Source organism: Copadichromis virginalis, linkage group LG16 (assembly GCF_057382275.1).
Source record: "Copadichromis virginalis isolate Kocher_CV1m ecotype Utaka linkage group LG16, C_Virginalis_male_GT1.1, whole genome shotgun sequence".
NCBI lineage: Eukaryota > Metazoa > Chordata > Actinopteri > Cichliformes > Cichlidae > Copadichromis > Copadichromis virginalis.
Genome location: NC_140633.1, coordinates 22,415,088 through 22,435,089, shown reverse-complemented (window position 1 = coordinate 22,435,089; position 20,002 = coordinate 22,415,088). Strand labels below are relative to the sequence as shown.

At 40.3% G+C, this 20,002-nt stretch overlaps 1 protein-coding gene across 1 annotated transcript in view; it reads left to right on the top strand.

Moving 5' to 3' along the window:
• The window catches only part of igsf3 (immunoglobulin superfamily, member 3), an 80,737-nt gene extending 68,634 nt beyond the window's left edge, over positions 1-12,103 (top strand). Inside the window, exons 7-9 of the mRNA XM_085433832.1 lie at positions 4,511-4,921; positions 6,662-7,108; positions 8,277-12,103. Of these exons, the coding sequence (XP_085289958.1) occupies positions 4,511-4,921; positions 6,662-7,108; positions 8,277-8,527 (1,109 nt within the window). The 3' untranslated portion in view covers positions 8,528-12,103. The remainder of the gene's footprint in view (positions 1-4,510; positions 4,922-6,661; positions 7,109-8,276) is intronic.
• The last annotated feature ends 7,899 nt before the right edge of the window (positions 12,104-20,002 follow it).

The following is a 20,002-nucleotide window of genomic DNA, read 5'->3' as shown; positions in this document are numbered from 1 at the left end:
GGTCATTAAGTAATCATTAGACTATTTTAAAAAAAAAAAGAAGCCAAAGTCTTAGGCAGAGACCCAGCAGCACCTCTGGCGTTCACACTTCATTTACTGTATGCCTCATTAAAATTAATGTATCTACAGGTTAGTCTGTTGAATATTCATGCAAGCATCAGGTGATTAGAGAGACTGGCATAAATGACTGTGGGGCAAAGAGGTTATGACTGATCAATACAAAGACTGTGATGAAGGCACACGACGAGAGGGTTGAATCAGATTTTTTTTTAACCTGAAACTCAATGTATTAAAAGACTTCACCTAAAGCGGCGACAGCACAAAACACACACGCAAGAAGAAAAAAAAAAAGGAAAATGAACTGCAATTTTCTCCCTTGACAAAGAAAAAAGGATAACTTTTTTTCTTTGATTTACCATCTCTAGCTGTATTCTCCTCTTCTGAACGCTCGGCCGGGCAGTTTTGTAGATCCTTTGAAGTTATCCTAAAATTTTGTTATGAGCGTGTGCTTGTGTGAGCTGTGGTTGGTATGCTCTGATGTGCCACAGTAGCATCCTTAGCTGTACACTTCTCCTCCCCCTGGACTCAAACTTGTTTTCATCTGCTATGCTTCATAAACAACAATTGTGCAGTGCTGCTTTTGGGATTTGCAGTGCACTTTGCTATCCCCCCCCCCCCCCCCTTTTTTTTTTTTTTTGCATCAAAACTGGGCTGTTGTTTGTAGCCTTTATGTACTTGCCTCCACTGATGACTAAATGGAATAAAGACAGTTTTGTCTCAACTCTGCACTTTCCTGTAGCTATTAAACCAGACAATATCCGCACACATGGAGAAGGGATGAGATGAGGGTTCAGTGAGCCAATTAGTGTGACTCCACTGTGTGGATTTGTGTGTACTGTAATGACTGTACATGCCCAGCAAACTGCTGAAACACAGTATTTCCAGTAGAGCCGAGACAATTGTGGACTGAGCCGTGCTCTGTCTCTCATTACATCTCCATTTCATCAAGTAAAATTCATTTCAGGCTTTCTGTGGAGCAAAAATCAGACTTTTTGATTAAACGTTATTCAGTCCTGGATGCTGATGTAAGGTTTAACTGAGTTGTGTGTTTTTTGTTTTTGTTTTTTTATTTGAGGATGAGCTCACTGACATTCTTAAATATATCCTGGCCACCCTTGTTGATCATGAAGAAAGCGTTGCCCTGGAAACGGCAGGTGAACAGTGCAAGATGCTGTCAACGTTAATGCTCAAGGTTAAATGAAAAATTGTTATGTTTATTCCGTGAGTTTAAAGAAGAGAATTCAAGTGTTACTACATAAAGAATTCCGTGCGTTGCTGTTCACACCCGACTAACAACTTGACTGGCACGTGAACTAATGCGGAGCAGTGAGAACAAGTGTTTCCAATTACGGATTTGTCTTACTTCGTGGATGAACCCTTGAGGCTTATTAAAGAAACGCTGTAGCCAAAAACGTGTGATGACAGTTAAAAAAGGTATCGACAGCCTTGCTGACACACAAGAATGCAGAACTACTCTTGCTGTTTAGGGAATGCACATAGATGATAAGCATCCTTGTTAACAATCAACGCTTGAACTGTCTCCCTGTGCTGGTTTTCTTCCCACAACATAATGAATCTTCCCCCATCAGTGCTGCACATAAAAAAGCACTGCACACTGTACGCACATCATCCTGAATTTTTAGCTCGTCTGCTGCTTGCGTCAGCACATGCACTCTTGGTAGGAATGGCTATAGTGTAGCTGACAGAAGGAACTTCGCTCTCTGTGGGAATGGACACGTGTCAGGATTTGACAGGCTGATCTGTGAAGTCGCTTTCACAGCATGAGGATTCTGCAGGGAGCGGAGACTTTTAAGATGTTTTGGCATATGAAAAGATGCATTTTCTTTCCTTTAATTTTTCTTTCTGCTTCTGTGCTCATTGTTCTCAGATTTTCTTTTTCTTCTACTTCTTTTTCTTTTTGTTTTTTTTTTGTCCCTTCAGTGTATGCTTGACTGAGCAATAATAACTTGTAATAGCTCATGATGCTACTTAATAGCTCTCAAATAATTAGCCTATTTTAGATTTTTAAACGGCATATCTGTAAACACTGATGTACGAAAAAAGGCTTTCAGCCCCCAGTTTTTCTCCTGGCTGCCGATTCAAACTTCAGAATGGAAATGGCAGAGAATCGCTTTGTCCTGTGCCAATCCAATCCTGCATGGTTCCACTTCAGGAGGTTCGGAAGTAATTCTCCTGAAAAAAAAAGAAAAAGAAAAAAGGATTGCCAGGATTCCACAGGGCTCTACCGCAATTCCGGATAGGGACATTGTCGGGCTTCCTCCCAAGTCTAGTGGGTACAGAGGTAAAGGGGCAATGATGATGACTAATTTAAGATGCTAGCTTTACTCTTACGCAACATGGTGGTCTCACAATGTCTTGTAGACAGGCGTCTTTTGAATGCAGCTAAACACACGCATACTGAATGTACGCGGCAGCTTTGAAATATTACAAACGGCTCTCATTTTAGCATGCGTGCCAATCTGTGGATAAGGATGAGCCTCTCTAGGCAGATGGCTATGACCCTAGGCAGTCAATCATTCAGTCAGTCATAGCAAAGCCTAGCGTGAGCTAGAAGGGTGCATGAATTTGGGGATACAGAAGGTTGTTTTACAAAGGAGAAACATAAAAAGGAATTGGGAAGCTTTAAAAGGAGGTCAGATATAGTTCAAGTTATCAAACAGGAAACAAAATGTACATGACAACTCATTAACATCGAATTAATACAAATGCACTGCATATTGCACATCATATCTGTTTTTATTTACAGTTTTGGGTTTTTTTTTTACAGATATGCCTGACTCTCAAAGCATCAATACCCAAATTTTCCTTTGAAAATAAATTTTTCAATAAAATCTTTCTTTTAACTTTGGGGGGAAATGTCAAACTGTGCTTCCATCTCAAAATATAAAAACGGTTCGGAAATGGTCGGATGGAGGACAAGTGGAAAAAGAATATGGCTGTCATCCAGCATTTTATGCCAGCTTTAGGTACTCGACAGTTTTTGATGTTCAGTGGAACAGATGCATTGCAGCATTGCCAAAACTGTAGGTTTGAGATCTATGGTGCTATTTGTGATCTCAAGTATATGATATCTAAGTATCAATTTTGGGGGGTTTTTGTGTCTGTTTAATCTTTATGTTATTAATTACAATAAAAACTGCATCTATAGATGCATTACAACAGGCAGTTTTTTAAAACTGCTGTTTTAATCCATCCAGAAATCACCCATGTCCTTTAGATAATGCTAGCTGATACCTCAAAATGTGTTTTACACTCATTCTGGTGTGAAGAAAGATGGCATTTCCTCAAGATGCATGTCTATAGCTGCTCACATGTTTCCCTGCACACGAGTTCTACCAGTCAAATTGTTGTTGTGCAGGCAAGATGGTTAAAACTAGTTATAGAGGTGGTGTGCCAATTCCACTGGGAAAAACCGCTAAAAAATAAACTATAAATGCAAAACTATGCAGACCTGTTTGGCTTAATGTATGAATATTTGATTGCTTGTAAGTACCCCTGTTGTTATGATTGTTGAAGACAGATCTTCACTGCATTATAACAAGTATTTTCACGTCTCATGTAAATTACAGAAGCTCTTACATCATGAAAAAATGTGCTTTTCACGACAGGAACGGAGAATTATGAGGTGCAGGTGGACATAAGATGTATGAAAACACACAATTTCTGTCCTTGTGTTTTCATACATTCTATGACAAGGATGTTTATGTCTACACGCATTTTTGTGGTTTTCTACATACTTTGCTCAACTAATCCCTCTCCCCCCAGGCATTTGACAGTGGGACTCTGGTTGCGGTCACACCTGATGTACCTGCAACTAATCCTATCGCACAACCAATGTCACTGTAACCAATCCTGTCACAGCACTCAGGGCAGCCTCAGTTCCTTCCTGACATCCCAGTCACACCTCGCTGTCGTCTCCTTCCTCTCCTATCTGCTCTCTTCCCTCCTTGCTTGACTTTATAAATGGATTCCTACTTCGTTTACTTTCTGGCAGACTGACAAGACGCCCCCCCCCCCCCCCCCAACTGCTTTTGTCTTATATCTTACTTAATAACGTAGCCCTACTTTGCAATCCACCCCACTACCATTCACCCTTGTCTCTTCTCCTGTTCTGCATCTTATCATACATTTTTACTTTGATACCAGCAGACCTCCCATCCCTGCAGCTTTGGTTTTCTTGACATTTCCCTCTCCTTCCTGTTCCCTTCTTTCTCTCTTTCTTCATCAACCGCTGCACCCACCCACACATCACTATCTTTTCCTCCCCTGGTGCCACCAGAAATAAACCTAGCAACATGTCGTCTGTCACAAAACAGAAATTGCATTGTGTACCTGTCACCAGCGCTCACATTTTCCTATACCCATAGAAATGACTGTCTGCTCCTTTTCCTTTTCTCCCTTTTCCCCCATCTCCCTTCATTCCTTGCAGAGAGTAAGCTGAGAGTGCAAAAGAACAACCAGTCTCAGGTGTACCTGGAAGACAGCCGTGTCAGGATCAATTGCTCCATCACCTCCCAGACCAACCAGGACTCCCAGCATACCGTGATGTGGTACGTGAGACGAGCGACCGGGTCGGAGGCTGACGAGCTGCTGCTGAGGATCGAACGCTCCGGGGCCTTCGAATATGGCGCCTACGCAGATGAAGAGAGACTGAGACGGCGTGTGCAGGCTGAGAGGTTGTCACCCCGTCTGTATGTGCTGACGCTGAACAGGGCTGAAAGCAGCGATTCTGGCACGTACTACTGCTTGGTGGAGGAGTGGCTGAGTGACCCAGATGGAGTCTGGTATCGACTCTCCCGGGATTCCTCGGGGTTCACGCAGGTTCTGGTCAGAAAACCAGGTGAGCAAGCAGTGCTTTTCCCTTTAACCAAATCCATGTTTATTCCCACTGGAGCGAGGTAGCAGCTGCCACTTAAGCCCTACATTTTGTGATCCTTTAAACCACTTAACCATTGTTAACTCAATCCTTCCTCCAACTTGCTTTCCTCCCTCTATGACATGCTATGTCTCACTCCAATGACCTTACACCTGCCCCAGCCAGAGCTCAGGTGGAAAAAGATGGATTGAAGTCATGCCAGCTGATGGAAAACCCTAATCCTCTTGTCCAGAATTCAAAAACTTGAGCTTAAAGCTATGATGTTCCAACTGCCACCTACACTCTGACATCCCACCTCATTACAGTTATTTTAGGAACTCTCCAACTTGTATCTTTTTCCTCTCCCTAACTTGACTAACTTCCTCTCCCTTTTCTCATTTACCTAAACCCTCCTACTCTTCATATACAAAGAGATTCTTTGTCTAACCCCATAAATGCCAATAATAACTGAACAGTCCTGCTGAAGGTGACTTTTCAGGCACTTGGGGAGCAGTATTCATCTGCCAGGTGTGCTGTTTACAATGCAGAATTTATATCATTGATCAGGCATCTGTCCAACTAGAATGTGAGGATGAAAACACCTGGTGATTAGCCCGTAGAGTAAGAAGTGCTTACAGTACTATGTTTTTAAGTTGAATCTGGTCTACCAGTGCATAGCTGAAGCACTCAGCTACTCACGCAAATGAAAATATTTTGAAATATGCGCATCGTATACAAGGCTTGTTTTGGGGAGACTAACTCGTCCCTTTCATGCTTCAGAGAGTTAACACAATATATCTGGAAACTCATCATGCAACATGGACTGTAACTTTTATTATTCATGACCCTATAGATTTCAACTTTTATGGACATGTAAACATCTTCATAAGCTAAATATAAAATGTGGTATAAACTTCGTAGATGTTCATTAAGGTGTTAAAACATTCACCCAGGAAGTCATCCAAAAATCTGCCTGTCGAGAAAAAAGATGAGGGGAGACGTGTGCCAGAACTCTCCTTTTTTTCCCCCTGCTTTCCTGCTTTCCTGCTGTGCTTTCTGCTTCTCATTATGCTTTAACAAGGAGACCGTTCCAAACTGTGTGTGAGATGAGTCCAGGCATGCCAAGTCTGTACTGTCATTTTTTTTAAAACTGCAGTGGAACTGGGTCATAGTATCACCCCTGAAGGACTGTAGTATAACCGCACACCAGACACAGTAGCCTTGGGGTAGGATCCAACCCTGCTGGGAAGCTGAAAGACTAGTGATAGCTCTGGGCAGCGCTCTGAGATTTATTTATTTTTTCCTTTTTGTTTGTGCATTTGGGAAGTTTAGTGTCCCATTTTCAGAATCATTTGCTGTTTTGTAGTATTAATTTCTTTGGACTTGTTCAAATTAGAGCAATGACTGGCATTTATTTTGATTCATTTAAAAAGAACATCTCTTCATGATTTTATCAGTAAAACACTGAAATACAGCTACCGAATGGCAAACTGACAGCAAAGAAAAAAGAAAATCATCATCACAGAAGCGTTTTTTGTATGGGGAAATAATAATATAATATTAATATGCTGCTATTCTGAAGATCTTCAGAATAGCAGCATGGTAACCTACTAATTAACTGATTTGTTTGTTTTGTATTTGAACTTGAACTAAGCTGAAATTATTAGAAATTTCTTGGAGAGCTTCAGGGTCTTCAATTTCTGTTTATTTTCCGGACCCCTGCAGAGGTTCGCTTGCAGGTTGAAGAACTGGAGTCAAACATGACTGTGGAAGAGTCCGGTCCAATCCGACTAGGCTGCAGCATTCCCTCACAGTCATCCCGAAACTCCCGCTTCTCCGTGTCCTGGTATGTAGAGCGCCCTAAAAACGACAACAATGAGGATCAGCCAGGGGAAGAAGAAGGAGACCGGGAGTGCGTGTTCTCCATTGGACATGATGCCGTTTTTGGAAATGGAAACTGCAGCCCCATAGAGGAACCCGGGCCAAATTCTCGCTTGCAGTTTGAGAGGATGGCCTCTGATCAGTACAGCCTGACCATTCAAGGGGCCCGGCCAACAGACGGGGGCCGATACTACTGCCACGTCGAAGAGTGGCTGCTCAACCCCCGCAACGTATGGTACCGCCTGGCCACCAACAATTCTGGGTACACTATTGTCAATGTATTACAACAAGGTAAGCTCGTAAAAGACAGAATCTTTTGATCTGTCGTGACACTGAAGATTGCATAAAGCTATACTTTTATCAATGGCTGCCTTCTAACAGCATACTGGTAATTTATTACCAATTAGCTACTGCTTATTTGGAAATCTAGGCTTATCGTATGTATTGTCACACTGTGCAGTCCTAATATCTCCTAATATGTGTTTTGGTGCAGGCAAACGGAAACTAATAATAAGCAAGTTATGCAGCTCTTAGTTACTTTTTTTTTCTCGTAATTTCTATCTTGTGGGATCTGGCTTCCTCAGTTGCAATTAACAAGTAAAAATGAGAGCCAGACATGGCCGCTTACTGTTTAGCACTGAAGCTGAGTCATTTACAGTGTCAAAAGCTGTGCTGGTATTTAAAGCAGTAAAATAAATCAAATTACAAGGCTCAATAAATAAGAGAAGATGATTTAGAAGTGCAAAAAGTGCAAGCTGTAAGAGACCTGCACTCTGTATTTATCAGTACTCAGCTATGTTTATTATTAACCCTCTGAAGTCTGACTCACATTGTCCTGTTCGTTGGTTCCCCTGGTTTCATTGTGTAAAAATGCTTGCGTAATCTCATTTCTAACGAGTACAATCTGGTTATATACATCTTTTATTCAGTAAATTCTAGCCTATTCAAATGTGCTGCAGTGACGCCAGGTGAACTTCTAAAAGTTTATGACTACAGACAGAAAAGAGAAAAACTCTGAATGTTCTCTATTTACAGTCATTAAGGTCATTTTGTTTTTCTCCATTACAGAGGGCCACATCATTTTCCTTACTTCCAGATATATACACGCTGATCAAAAAGGCACTGAGCTTATCTAGGAAAAATCTAAGTTCCTTCTGTTTTTGCCAAAACTTGGTAAAACTATTTTTAAAAGCCGGAAATCCTGTTAATTATTGTTTTACACAAATTCTGAGAGGTGTAGTTTTCAATTTCTTTCCCCCCCCACTTATTCTCACATAACCACATATTCATTCATGTGACATCATAGCAGCTTACATATGCTGATACAGCAGCTTCTCAGGTGGAAGAAAGAAATATAATATGTATGTGTATATATATCAGTAAATGGTGATATTTTGACACATAAATGAGAAACTTTTGAAAGAATAAAACAACTAACGTGTTTATTTTCTGCCAACAGTGTCCACCGTCCAGTCAGTGGTGTGCTCCAATAGCTCCCTCTTCTACTTTGTCTTTTTTTATCCCTTCCCCATTTTTGGCATCCTCCTCATCGCCCTGCTGCTAGTCCGCTACAAGAGCCGCAACAACAGCAAGAGCCAAGAAGGCAAGAACGGTGCTCCCTTACTGTGGATTAAAGAACCTCACCTCAGTTACTCTCCCACCTGCCTGGACCCGCCAGCTCTCAGCCTGCACCCCGGCTCGGTCGACTAAGCAAGGGTCCTGCCCGACTGCCTCGCTTAAATCGTGGATTTAGCCTACACTATGCCAGGGAGCAGATCTGGACTCCACCTTCAGACCTTACTGTCGTTCACTGCTGTGTTGAATTAGTCAATCAGTTGATCAGTTTGAAAATTCACACCCTGGTGGCTGTCTGTTTTATGTTAAAAAAGTGTGTGTGTGTGTGGATGAGGTTGTGTCTAGTGTGTAAGCACAATTAACTGTGCACGTGCAAAGTATGGGAAAGGAAGTATCATGAGGCTCTCTCATTTTCTTTTTGTTTTGTCTTTTTTTTGTGAATCTTAATTTCTTAGTTGCATCTTTATTACTCTGAATATTCGTCTATTTTTCAAAAGAGTGCGGGGAGGGAAAAAAACTGTGCACATGAGATCACGGGCCAATTTAGGAAGAACATTTAAGAGAAGGAACTCTATAATCAACTCTGGCATTAAGAGTATGCCAAAAAAAAAAGTCTCAGCACTGATCCAGGAGCAGCTACAGCCTTGCCCACTATGCTGGTTGCCATAGTGATGCTTTGCGCCCACTGACTTCGTAGCTGCCGACTTGGTTGCCAGGCTGCATAGAGACAAAGGCTAGGACACACAAGTCTGTGTCCTAAGTGAGGATGTGTGTATGTGTGTTGGCCCACCTGCCTTCACAATGAGTTTAGCTTGGCAGACAGAAACAGGTCCTGGTGTGCCACTTAAACACTGCCAGACACTCTGGCCTTAGTGGGAGACTGTCCCACTCTTCTTCTCCCAGAAAAGAAACTGCAAGCGAAAGAGTGGGAGATGGGGAAATTATGGAAAATAAATGAACAGCTCCCTCCTGCTGAGGATATATGTACTTTAACACAAGTGATTTTTTCTCAGTGCCAAGTCCTCCTTATTTCCTCAACAGCTACTCTTTGAAATTTTAAAGAGGGGGGGGGGGGTTCAAAGGCAGATTGTAAATACGTCTTCTTACCTCCTGCTGTGGATTTATGGGACTTGTTGGCAAAAACAAAAGAAAAAAATGTACTTATGTTGAATCAGTTGAGTTGTCCTGGTTGAATTTCCACATTCTTGATTGAAATTGAATTCTTGCACATTTCTTTGAATTCCCCCGTACGACCACGAAGTCCTACATCTTTAAAAGATATCAGATGCATATTTTTTTTAAGGGATTTGTATAGCGCCACACTGAAGATTAAAAATGTGTAGATGTATCATGAACCACTAAACACATTATCTGCACATCAGAAGACCAGTTTATGATGACAAATGTTTGACTTTTGTGATTATTCTAAGGTTGTTGTTTTTTTTCTATTTATTGTTTTATACTGTTTTGCATAGCTTTGTAAGATTTTCTTTTTTGCTTTGAATTTCAAAAAAGAAAAAAACTGCTTCTGCTTGTGTTGCCAGGCAACTGCACCAAGCACATATGTCAATAGCCTGTGTGTTGACAATGTGGTAGAAGTAGAAATGCTAGATTTGTCCTGCGCATTTCATACCAGGTTGTCAAGTTCGGTCAGTGTCAAAACACTGTATATCTATAACTATAATGAAATTTACTGTGGCTTTAAATATACAATAGTTGACCAGGCAAGTCACAAAAATAGATTCACGTAAATGCTTATTCAATTTTTTTTTTTTTTTTTTTTGCTTGAGTCGCATTTATTTAGTGAAGTGTGATGTAACACCTTAGGTAGGATGTTTGGTCAAAGACAGCGGAACTGTTTAACATGTCTTCTAATCAAGGATTCTGGCTGAAGGCATCCGCTTCAGCTCCCCTGACGCAAGGGAGAAGGGTTGAAAACCTCTGTTGCCTTCTCTGGAGTGCCAGGGGAGGTGTGAAATCCTCTATCCAATGTGGGCCTAACCCCCATTCACTGCCAGACTGGACATGAGAACTCTTGAGAAACGTGACATTATTGTCGTCTCAGTCGTGTCAACGTGTATATTGCATGACAATATTGCAGGAGGAAATTTGATGTTTTGTAAACTTCGAACTCTGTGAATTGTGTTCGTGTGACAGAGCCCAGCCCAGCCCCTCCCCCGCCCCCGCCCCACCCCAAACTTCCTGACCCAAGAGTGAATACGAAGCCCCGGCCCCAGTCATCATTTACGATATCTGACTGCCAATTCTACATGCCCTTTGAGCCTGTGAAATAGATCATTTCAAGAATGGGTGTTGTGGAGACTGTGTTTGATATTTATTGCTCCTATTCGTCTTTTTAATGCTTTGCTTTTATGCAGCATTTCATTAAACATATTTATGTCAAGAAAAAAAACAACAAAAAAGAAGCTACAAGTATGTTTCCTATACTGTGACACGAGCTACACAGCTTCCTAGTTTTTTTTTTATTTTCTCCAAATGATCCTTTTCAAGTAGACAATACCATTTTAATCTGAGTGAGGCTGGGAGTTAGAAATGTGATGCATGTGCAGCAAATACAGCTACAACTAACCTGATCAGTGTCATAACAGAACCTGGAGCATCAACTAGCCGTCCATCTGTTATTATGCATATGCCAACATGATTGGATAAACACATTTTTGCGGATCATATCCTATCCCGGGTCAGGTGCAAGGTGCTCGGGGGAGAAAAAAAGTGCCACACAGTGGAAACGAGACAAGTAGTACCAGCTCAAAGGCCAGCAATATAATGAGGCAACATTTTGATTTTTGAAACTAAGCTAATTCTACATGCATAAAACTGGCCTGTTTTGTATACATAGCAAATGACTTCCCCTTTTTTGCATTATGATTTCTCAATGGTCCTAATTTTCTAAGTGTTCTCTCACATGCGCTTGCCTAACAAAGACCTCGGTGGTCAAAATATTGCCTTATTATTTTTGTGTTTGTTTACAACTACATCTCTTGACAAGATTTAAAAAAAAAAAAACTCACAACAGGAAGGAAGTCAGTGACATAAATAACTGGTGTGGTTTGACAAAAATGGTTTCCACTTCTTATGGGCTTGCGCTATCGTCAGCGCTAAATCGAAAGCTGGGAAGGAAAAAACAAAAAGTCTACATGAACTCATTTGTTGGTTGAGTGATTGCCTTTTATGAATCTCAGACATTTCCAGGGATGCTGGATGGGTAAATGGTGCCCACAGAACAGCTGCTTTGGCTTTAATGTGTAAATCCCACAATCTGAGACTTAATTCATGCAACATTAATTGTATCTTTCTAGACTTTAGCCAGGAAGTGGAGGATGCGGTTGTGGTTTTTCATGTCACATTGCTCACTACCATCAATAGCGCTGTACACTCAGTCTCTAGTGTTTCTGTGGTAATAATATCACCCATACCTCCCAAGATCTCTCCACACATTCTGACAGTCTTGTAGCTGTGTTTTGAGGGCTGCATGTTCTGGCTGTGTGCTGGTTCCGGATTTAGGTGTAAAACAGTGTGTGTTGATGTGTTCAGTTGAACCAGTGATGCTTTATTTTCACTGATGTATTTTTATATGACCATGGTTAATTTATTTTTCCTTATGTTATTCTATCGAATAGTTACCATTGTGACCATTGAAGAGACACTTAGCTATTGTCAGTTTATTGCAATAAAAATACATTGATTGCCTCTTCCTGTTTTGCTTCCAACCATATACATTTTGCAGAGTTTGGAGATGCGTCATTAAACCGATATATCTATCAGTTCTTTTCACAACAGTCACGACTTGCTGAGCTGCTTTCTACACCCTTGCAAAACATCTACATTTTCTTTAAATGATACTAGCACTATAGGAGGCATGGTTTTTGTTCAGTTAGTGTAAGATTTTTGTCCTTTGCTGGGCAACAGTTACTGTATTCTGTATGTTCTGTGTTCATTTTATGAATGTTTATTTATTCATTTGAGTTTGTGCATAAAAGGAATTTAATCATCATGTTAAAGTATGTATGTAGATCGATATGTTTTTGGACCCTTTTTTTTTTTTTTTTGTAGGTTCACCTCTGTATACCATTACAGTGAATTTTAACCAAACATTCAATTAATGTGATTGAAGTGCAGACTTTCAGCTTTATATCAATTGATTTATCAAACGCACAGCATTAACAGCCAGTTTTATACAAAGTCCTCGATTGTCAGATGCTCAAAAGAAAGTGAACAATTGACAATCGTTTTTAAATTATAATATATACAAGGTATGAGGTCCAACAAGATGTAAATATAAGTGGAGGATGAGGAAAAAAACAAATCTAACACTGTTGTCAAAATCTACAGTCAAGAGATGCTTTGCTGAATGGAAATACAGATTTTACAACAATGTGCAAACCACTGACTAAAAGATTAACTTGTACCAGAATGATGAGAAGAGAAAAGGGTGGAGGAGACAAACTGCTCATAGTCTGAATCCACATTATCTCAAACATGGTGGAAGCAATGTGATGGCCTGGGCATGTATGACTGCCAATACCAGTGAAAGTGATGGGATTAACTCTGAAGTTTACAGCTCTTTGCTCATATTCAGCTGCAAAGCTGATTTAAAAAGTGCTTCACAGTCTAAAGGGATAATGACCTAAAGCATGCTGCATAACAACCCAAGAGTTTATGTGATGTTCTTCAATGGCCAAATCAGTCACCTGATCTAAACCCATCAGAGGATGACTTTCAGTTACTGAAGACAGAACTAAAGGCAGAAAGATGAGCAGCTATCCAAAAGTGGATGCAGTAAAGATCTAGCAAAGCATCTTTGCTAGATCAAACAAAGGACCAAACATGGCATTGGGTGATGTCCATGGGTTCTAGGCTTCAAAAGGATTGAATACTTTTGTTAAACCTCTTGAATTAAAGCTGAAACTCGGCACTCCAATCACATTTATAGTAAAAACATGTTGCGGTGGTGTACAGAGAAAAAAATTACAAAACTTGTATCATAACTGTAAGGTGGATCTTGGAGATCCTCACGCAAATTAACCAGCAACTTAAAAAAAAACAAACACTTCTGCAGTTACATAACTCCAACACAGGTGGAATTTCTCAATCTTTTACCATCACTCCATCAAACACTGCAGCAGTAAACTGTCTTCAGTCAGTCTATGCCATTTGTTTTTCTCCCAAATTCATATTTACCTGTTATAATGCAAAGGAATACCCAGTGATGCCAAGAACAAATTCTGAAATTATCTCCATAAAGCATGGCCACAGAAAAAGAAAGGGTGAGGGAAAGAAATTGTGGTTTGGTTTTCATCTGGTTTTGTTATTCATGCAGATTCTCAACTTGCCTGAAAGGGAGGCCACCGTTAAAGATCTGTTGATGTAGATAGCTAGCACACACTGTTAACACATTGTTGGTTGTTGGGTGTTTTTTTGTGTGTGTGTTTTCTGGCAAACTGTGTCGCAACCTCACAGGATGCAAAACACCAATTGTCCCCCTTTGAGCACTATTTCCCTGTCCCAGTTCCTTAAAGATTTCTGTGCTGTCTGTCTCCACTTTCTCAAGCATTCCCTCTATGAGGAAAGATGTGTTTTGCATACAAGTTACCAATAATCACAAATCCATAGTTCTTGCAGAGAATCTAGACACCTAAGGGCACACTTGGGCAGACAGTACTTAACGATCCAGAGCAGCAGGGCAGTAGTCGGGCAAATATATTATGATTTATTACCAATAGAAGAGAGAAAGTGCTGGAGAAAATGCAAAGAAAGGACATTTTCTCTTCTGCTTGCACTATGGTGAGCTTGGATGCATAACAAACAAGGACGGGGATAAAAATGTTTGAAGATGGATACAGATCATGTGTGAATTTCTGCAGGGAATATTCGCCTGTGTGCAAAAACATGTTAGCTTAATCACGGAGCTTAGTATCTGCTACAGACAGGTTGTTTGGTTCTTAGAGAAGAGACATAAGGGAGGCAGAGCTACAAAATTAACACCCTGTAAAGGGTGATTGGTAGATGAGGACTGTGTACAGCTTGTTGCACTCACTGTTGTATGATACCACATTGCTTTGTGTAGTATGACTCACTCGGTGATGTAAGGCTGAATCAGAAAGAACGGGCATGAAATGTTAATCTGCACATTTACTTCTCGAGACATTAGCGTGGATGATGGACAAGAGGCGGTAAAAGTAGAAAACAGTTGTGCCACCTGTACTCTTGAAAATTGCACTGTAATTTGCTATTGATGCCTCAGCAGCAGTCTTTAATCTGTGATCTGTATAAAAGCTGCTTGAGAAAAGAATCAATAGCTCCATTCAAAACGTGTTTGTAAAGGTTGTCCGTTGGGGGGGGGGAAAGGTCAAGAGATTATCATGGACACTTACAGGCAAATGATGTACTGCAGAAGACACCTCTACTGACAAACCAACAACAAAAACCCTGATGGCCCCACATCATTCATTATAGATATAAAACATTCAAACACACACTGAAATATTCTCATCTTATTCATAATTGATACACACAAAATGAGTGTACTTCCACTGATTCGGCTAAGATGAAGTAAACTGGTGCTAAGGTTGCTGCAACATTCGCTTGGGACCCCAGCATTTAGTCTCTCAATTCTCAGAGGAAGCCGGGAGATTCAGATGCAGACCTAATTAAGATGAGCTTTTAAAGCTTGATGGATCTAATTGCCTTGCAAAATATTTGGTTTTTGTGAAGAAAAAAAAATGAAGAAAGTCCACTTAATCTCTTGAGCTTTTCAAAGCACACAGGACTTTTGACTATGAGAAGGTTTGTTTGCTAGATGTATTTTAGAACGAAGCTTTAGTGAGCGGGAAGAGCAGGGGTGAAGGTAGCGCTGAGAGAGTTTTTAAAAAGACTAATGCTACCCATTTTATGATGCTGGAAGTACAGCGGTGGTAACATACAACAAAAATAAAGGTGAAGCTTTGCTATATACACATTTAGTGTCGCATTTACACCATGAAAAGCGCCTAAATCAAGTGCGCTGAGGTTGGCGGGAGCATGTATTGCACAAATTTGATCAGCTTTAAAATCATTTCGTTTAAAATAAAAACTGTGTCAGCCAGAGGAGGCTGCTAAATAGAGGCAGAGGAGATTTCTCCTCGTCTGTTTTCTAGAGGCATGAAGGAGATCAAAACATGAAAGAGTAATTGCTTGAAATAAACTATTACCCAAATTTCAGTATAATTTATAGATTTTTCCTGCTCTTTAGACATAATCCATTGCAATTTTGATTAAAATGTTTGTTTTAACCCCTGCAAGGAAGGCAGGAGGGGAAACGACAGCCTGCATTGTATGCATGAGTGTGTGTACATTGAATATACAAAGGTACTGGACCACACCTCTTAATCGTTGATGTTTTTAGTCCTGTTGCCATGGGGGTATATAATAAACCAGGCCAGGCAGTTCGGCTTTACAACAGTTGTGAAAGAATGTGTAGCTCTAAAGATCTCATGTAAGTTCAGTGGCTGTAGTTGTAGTAAAATGGCATCATTGCAATAAGGTCTATATATTTTCCTAGATATCTCGCAATCAACTGTTAAGTGGTTTTATTGCAAAGTGAAAGTGTTCAGGAACCACAGCAATCCAGTCAGGATGTGGCAGATAAAGCTGACATCATGCTGAGGGGCATAGTCTATAAAAGTCGCCAACACTCCGCTTACTCAATAACTGCAGAACTCCAGACCTCCAGGCATTAATATCAGCACAGAAATTGTGCCCTAGAGCTTCATGGCATGGATTTCCATAGCCAAGCAGCTCCTGTAGATGTAATGTGTAGGTGTCTCAGCACTTTTCTGCATATACTGTAAGTATGCAAGAAGGAGCTTGTGTTGTCCTTCTGAAGGGAGATCCTGCATTAATTTAATGCATGCCAAGACATGCACAACAGTGCACCACCAGAAAACATCCTCCCTAACCAATCAACAGCCACAATACATTATTGATATGACAGTATGTTACTGATTCTCTGTACTACACTCTGTGAGTGCAATGAATGTTTGTAGAGACATAGAAGCAAAATACATTTAGAATTATAGAGTCATGATTTCTGACTTGCAAACAAATTTTGCTTGCAAATTAGAAATTTCAGTGGAGTCATTTCCTTTTTCATTTTTATTCCTCTCTTCTTTTTTTTTTTTTTTTTTTTTTTTAGTGTTAGCTTGCAACTTGCATTAACCAACTGAGCAGTTAGCTTGTTGTAGCAGAGCTGATGCATTTTTGGCATAATGTACTGTGTGCTATGTCATCATTTGCTGGCTTCTACTGTCACAGCTGAGACTGTTATGGAGGGGCTTTAGAAAACAGCCCAAAATTTTCATGTGACCCTTTTGGACAGTGCATATAAAAAGATGGACATACACCGCCATTTTTAAACTGAATGTGATGAGTAAGAGGTAGACTGACTGAATAAGAGAAGGACAATGCAAGCTAATGGGGTCATTTAATGTAGAACTGAGCAATATGTTATATTTCACAAGCTAAAAAAAAAAAAGAAGTTATTATTAAAATGTTTTCTGAGGTTATAGATCAATTTAGCCAACCAAGCACAAGACTCGCCTCCTACTGGACATTTGGAAAAATGCATTGCAGACTCAGACGCTACATATACAGATGGCAACACATCAAGCATTCCCATCAAGAACTCAATAAATAACAGTTGTAATGAAATCTAAAAGACTTAATCTAACTTAATCTTTTGTTGAATGTTAAAATGCAGAAATAGAGTAAGTTCCCAGCTAGTGTAAAATAGCATGATAAGTTTGTTTTCCTCCTCTCCAGTTTTCACCAGTCCCCACTAATGTTAACATCAGGGAAGTGCAAAAATCTGTGAAATTGTCATTTAGGTCTCTAGGGTCTAATTATAATATTTCATGGCAGTCTATCTAGTAGTACCCTGAGACCAGGCAGCTAAGACCATAGGCCTTACATATAGTTATAAAAAATAAAAAAAAAAAGAGCTATATGCAAGCTAATTGTCACCTTCCAGAAAATGCATTATTTCACACATCAGTAGGCCCTATAGCAGGAGCTGAGAGGCAACGAGGGCAACCCATACCTCCATTACTATCCATTATATCCATTATACATTAACAGTATATTCTACAAAGTAGCCCACCTTGCTGAGAGCTGAAGCAAAAAAGATCTTTTGTAAATTTATCTTAGGCAAGATGTTTTTAATTGTTAATATAATGATGCACATTCAATCAGATGAGCCCTTTATGCATAAGTAAAGTTGGTAAACAGCAAGCTAATCAGTGATGTGCATCTTGTTCTCCTGTGGGATGCCAAGTAATTATGAATGAGCAGGAGCGGGCAAAGCGAGTTCACTAATGTGTCTTTAGTGCTGAAGAAGACTGGAGGAGCAGAAAGATATAATTCTGCTATACAATAATCCCAGAAAAGGAGGAAAGAGTGAAGAGGCAAAGATGGTGCTGCGGGGAATAGATGGAACAAAATAAATGGCAGCAGAGAGAAGAGTAGGAGAGGAAAATACAGAAACATAAAAAACATATTCCCCTGTGACAAGCTAGCTACTTCAAACGGCATCTTTGGATGAGCCAGTTGAGTATTTGACAGCATGTAGTAGGCTTTCCTATCTTGTTTTTCATCTCTCGTGATCATGCATATGGTAAGAGATACCGGTATCAGAATGTCTGAGACCCTGGGGTAAAATTTCCAGATGTAGATGTAGATACTCGTACTCAAACCAGGTGTTAAAGCAAAACCCTGTTGTGGTAATGTGTGAACTGCAGTCTATCGAGACAGGTTCTGGAGGGACATGCTGTTTGCTGATCTGACCACCTTCACTGTTTGGTTGTACACCCTGTGGCACTCTGTTGAAGTCTGCAAACACCTCTGCCAGGCATTGAGACATTCAGCTCTCTGAAGATCAAAAGCTCCGTGTGGTAGGACTCGACTTAAGCGGTCAAAGAAGTGCAGGAGACTGATGCTGTCCAGTGTAGCAAGTGATTTATTCACCATTCTGTGGCCCAAGAATATTTACAAAGAAACAAATAAGAAACTCAACTCTATAATTAACTCAATTCAAATAAACATAACTGAACTTAAATCAACGGAAATTAAGGTCAAACTGCACACAGCTACACTGACCTGAACCCTTCTTCTGAAACACCTGAGTTCGTCTGCTTAAATAGTCCCCTTAATCAAACACTTTCTCCTCTGGACTATTCCATTCAGTAGGTAGGTGAGATGAACATGATTATATTCATCCTCTACTACTCCTTGACTGGCAACATAAACTCTGGTATAATCAATACATATCACAACATTAAATCTATTTCTTTATAAACCCTTTAAAATCAACTTTATTAAATTATAAGAATTCTTCCCCTCCTGCCCTTGGTCTCTTCCTGTGACCTCAGATGAACCCAGAAGGTATAAAGCAGGAAGTAGAACTACATTTCCTCCTTTTGCTTCTGGAAGACAGGTAGGTAAAGGTAAGTTCAAACAATACAAATTAACAGTTGAAATAAATAACATGTTAACTTAACAAACTTGCATGAATTGATTTAAACCAAGATGTTATATTATATAATCTGTAAAAGTGCAGAACATAAACAAACCCGGGATAGTAGATGTTTGCCTATTGCAGATTACATGTGAAATATGGTTAAATCAAAACAAGAATGTTAACTAAGAATGTAGACAAATGGTCTTCTCACCCACTTTGTCACACTCCCCCCCCCTTAAGACCGTTACTCCTCTGAGTCACGGGACAGGAAATCAGCAATGACATTCTTATGTCCAGGTCTATACTGGACCTGGAAACGAAAAGGCTGGAGAGATAAATACCATCTTGTTATCCTGGCATTAGTGTCTTTCATATTATGAATCCACGATGATCAGTCTCAAGAACAAACTCTTTCCCAACAAGATAATATCGCAAGGTGTCTAGAGCCCATTTAATCGCCAATGCCTCCTTTTCAATGGTCGAATACCTCATTTCCCTTGGAAAAAGTTTTCGACTGATGTACTGGACAGGCAACTGCTGCCCTTCCTCTCCTTGCAGTAAAACAGCTCCCAGACCCACCTCAGTGGCATCTGTTTGTACTGTGAATGGAAGGTTAAAATCTGGACACTGCAAAACAGGTTTCTGACACAAACAGTCTTTCAAATCATTAAATGCATCCTCAGCATCTTTCGTCCACCTGATCCTTGTAGGACTAGATTTTCTTGTCATGTCAGTCAATAAAGCTGCTCTTGAGGAAAAATTTGGAATTAGTCGACGATACCAACCTACTAATCCCAAAAATGATCTCAACCTTTTCTTTGTGTTTGGCAAGAGTGCTGCAGCAACTGCATCCACTTTTCCAACCTGAGGGCGAATGCCTCCACCCCCTATTACATAACCCAGGTACTGCACCTCGGGCTTGGCGATGTGACATTTCTTGGCATTTATGACAAGTCCAGCATTTGCGATACGTCGAAACACATCAGCAAGATGTTTCAGATGATCTTCCCATGTACCACTATAAACAACAATGTCATCAATGTAGGCAGCTGCATATTGTTCTGCACCCTTCAACACTCGATCCACCAACCTTTGGA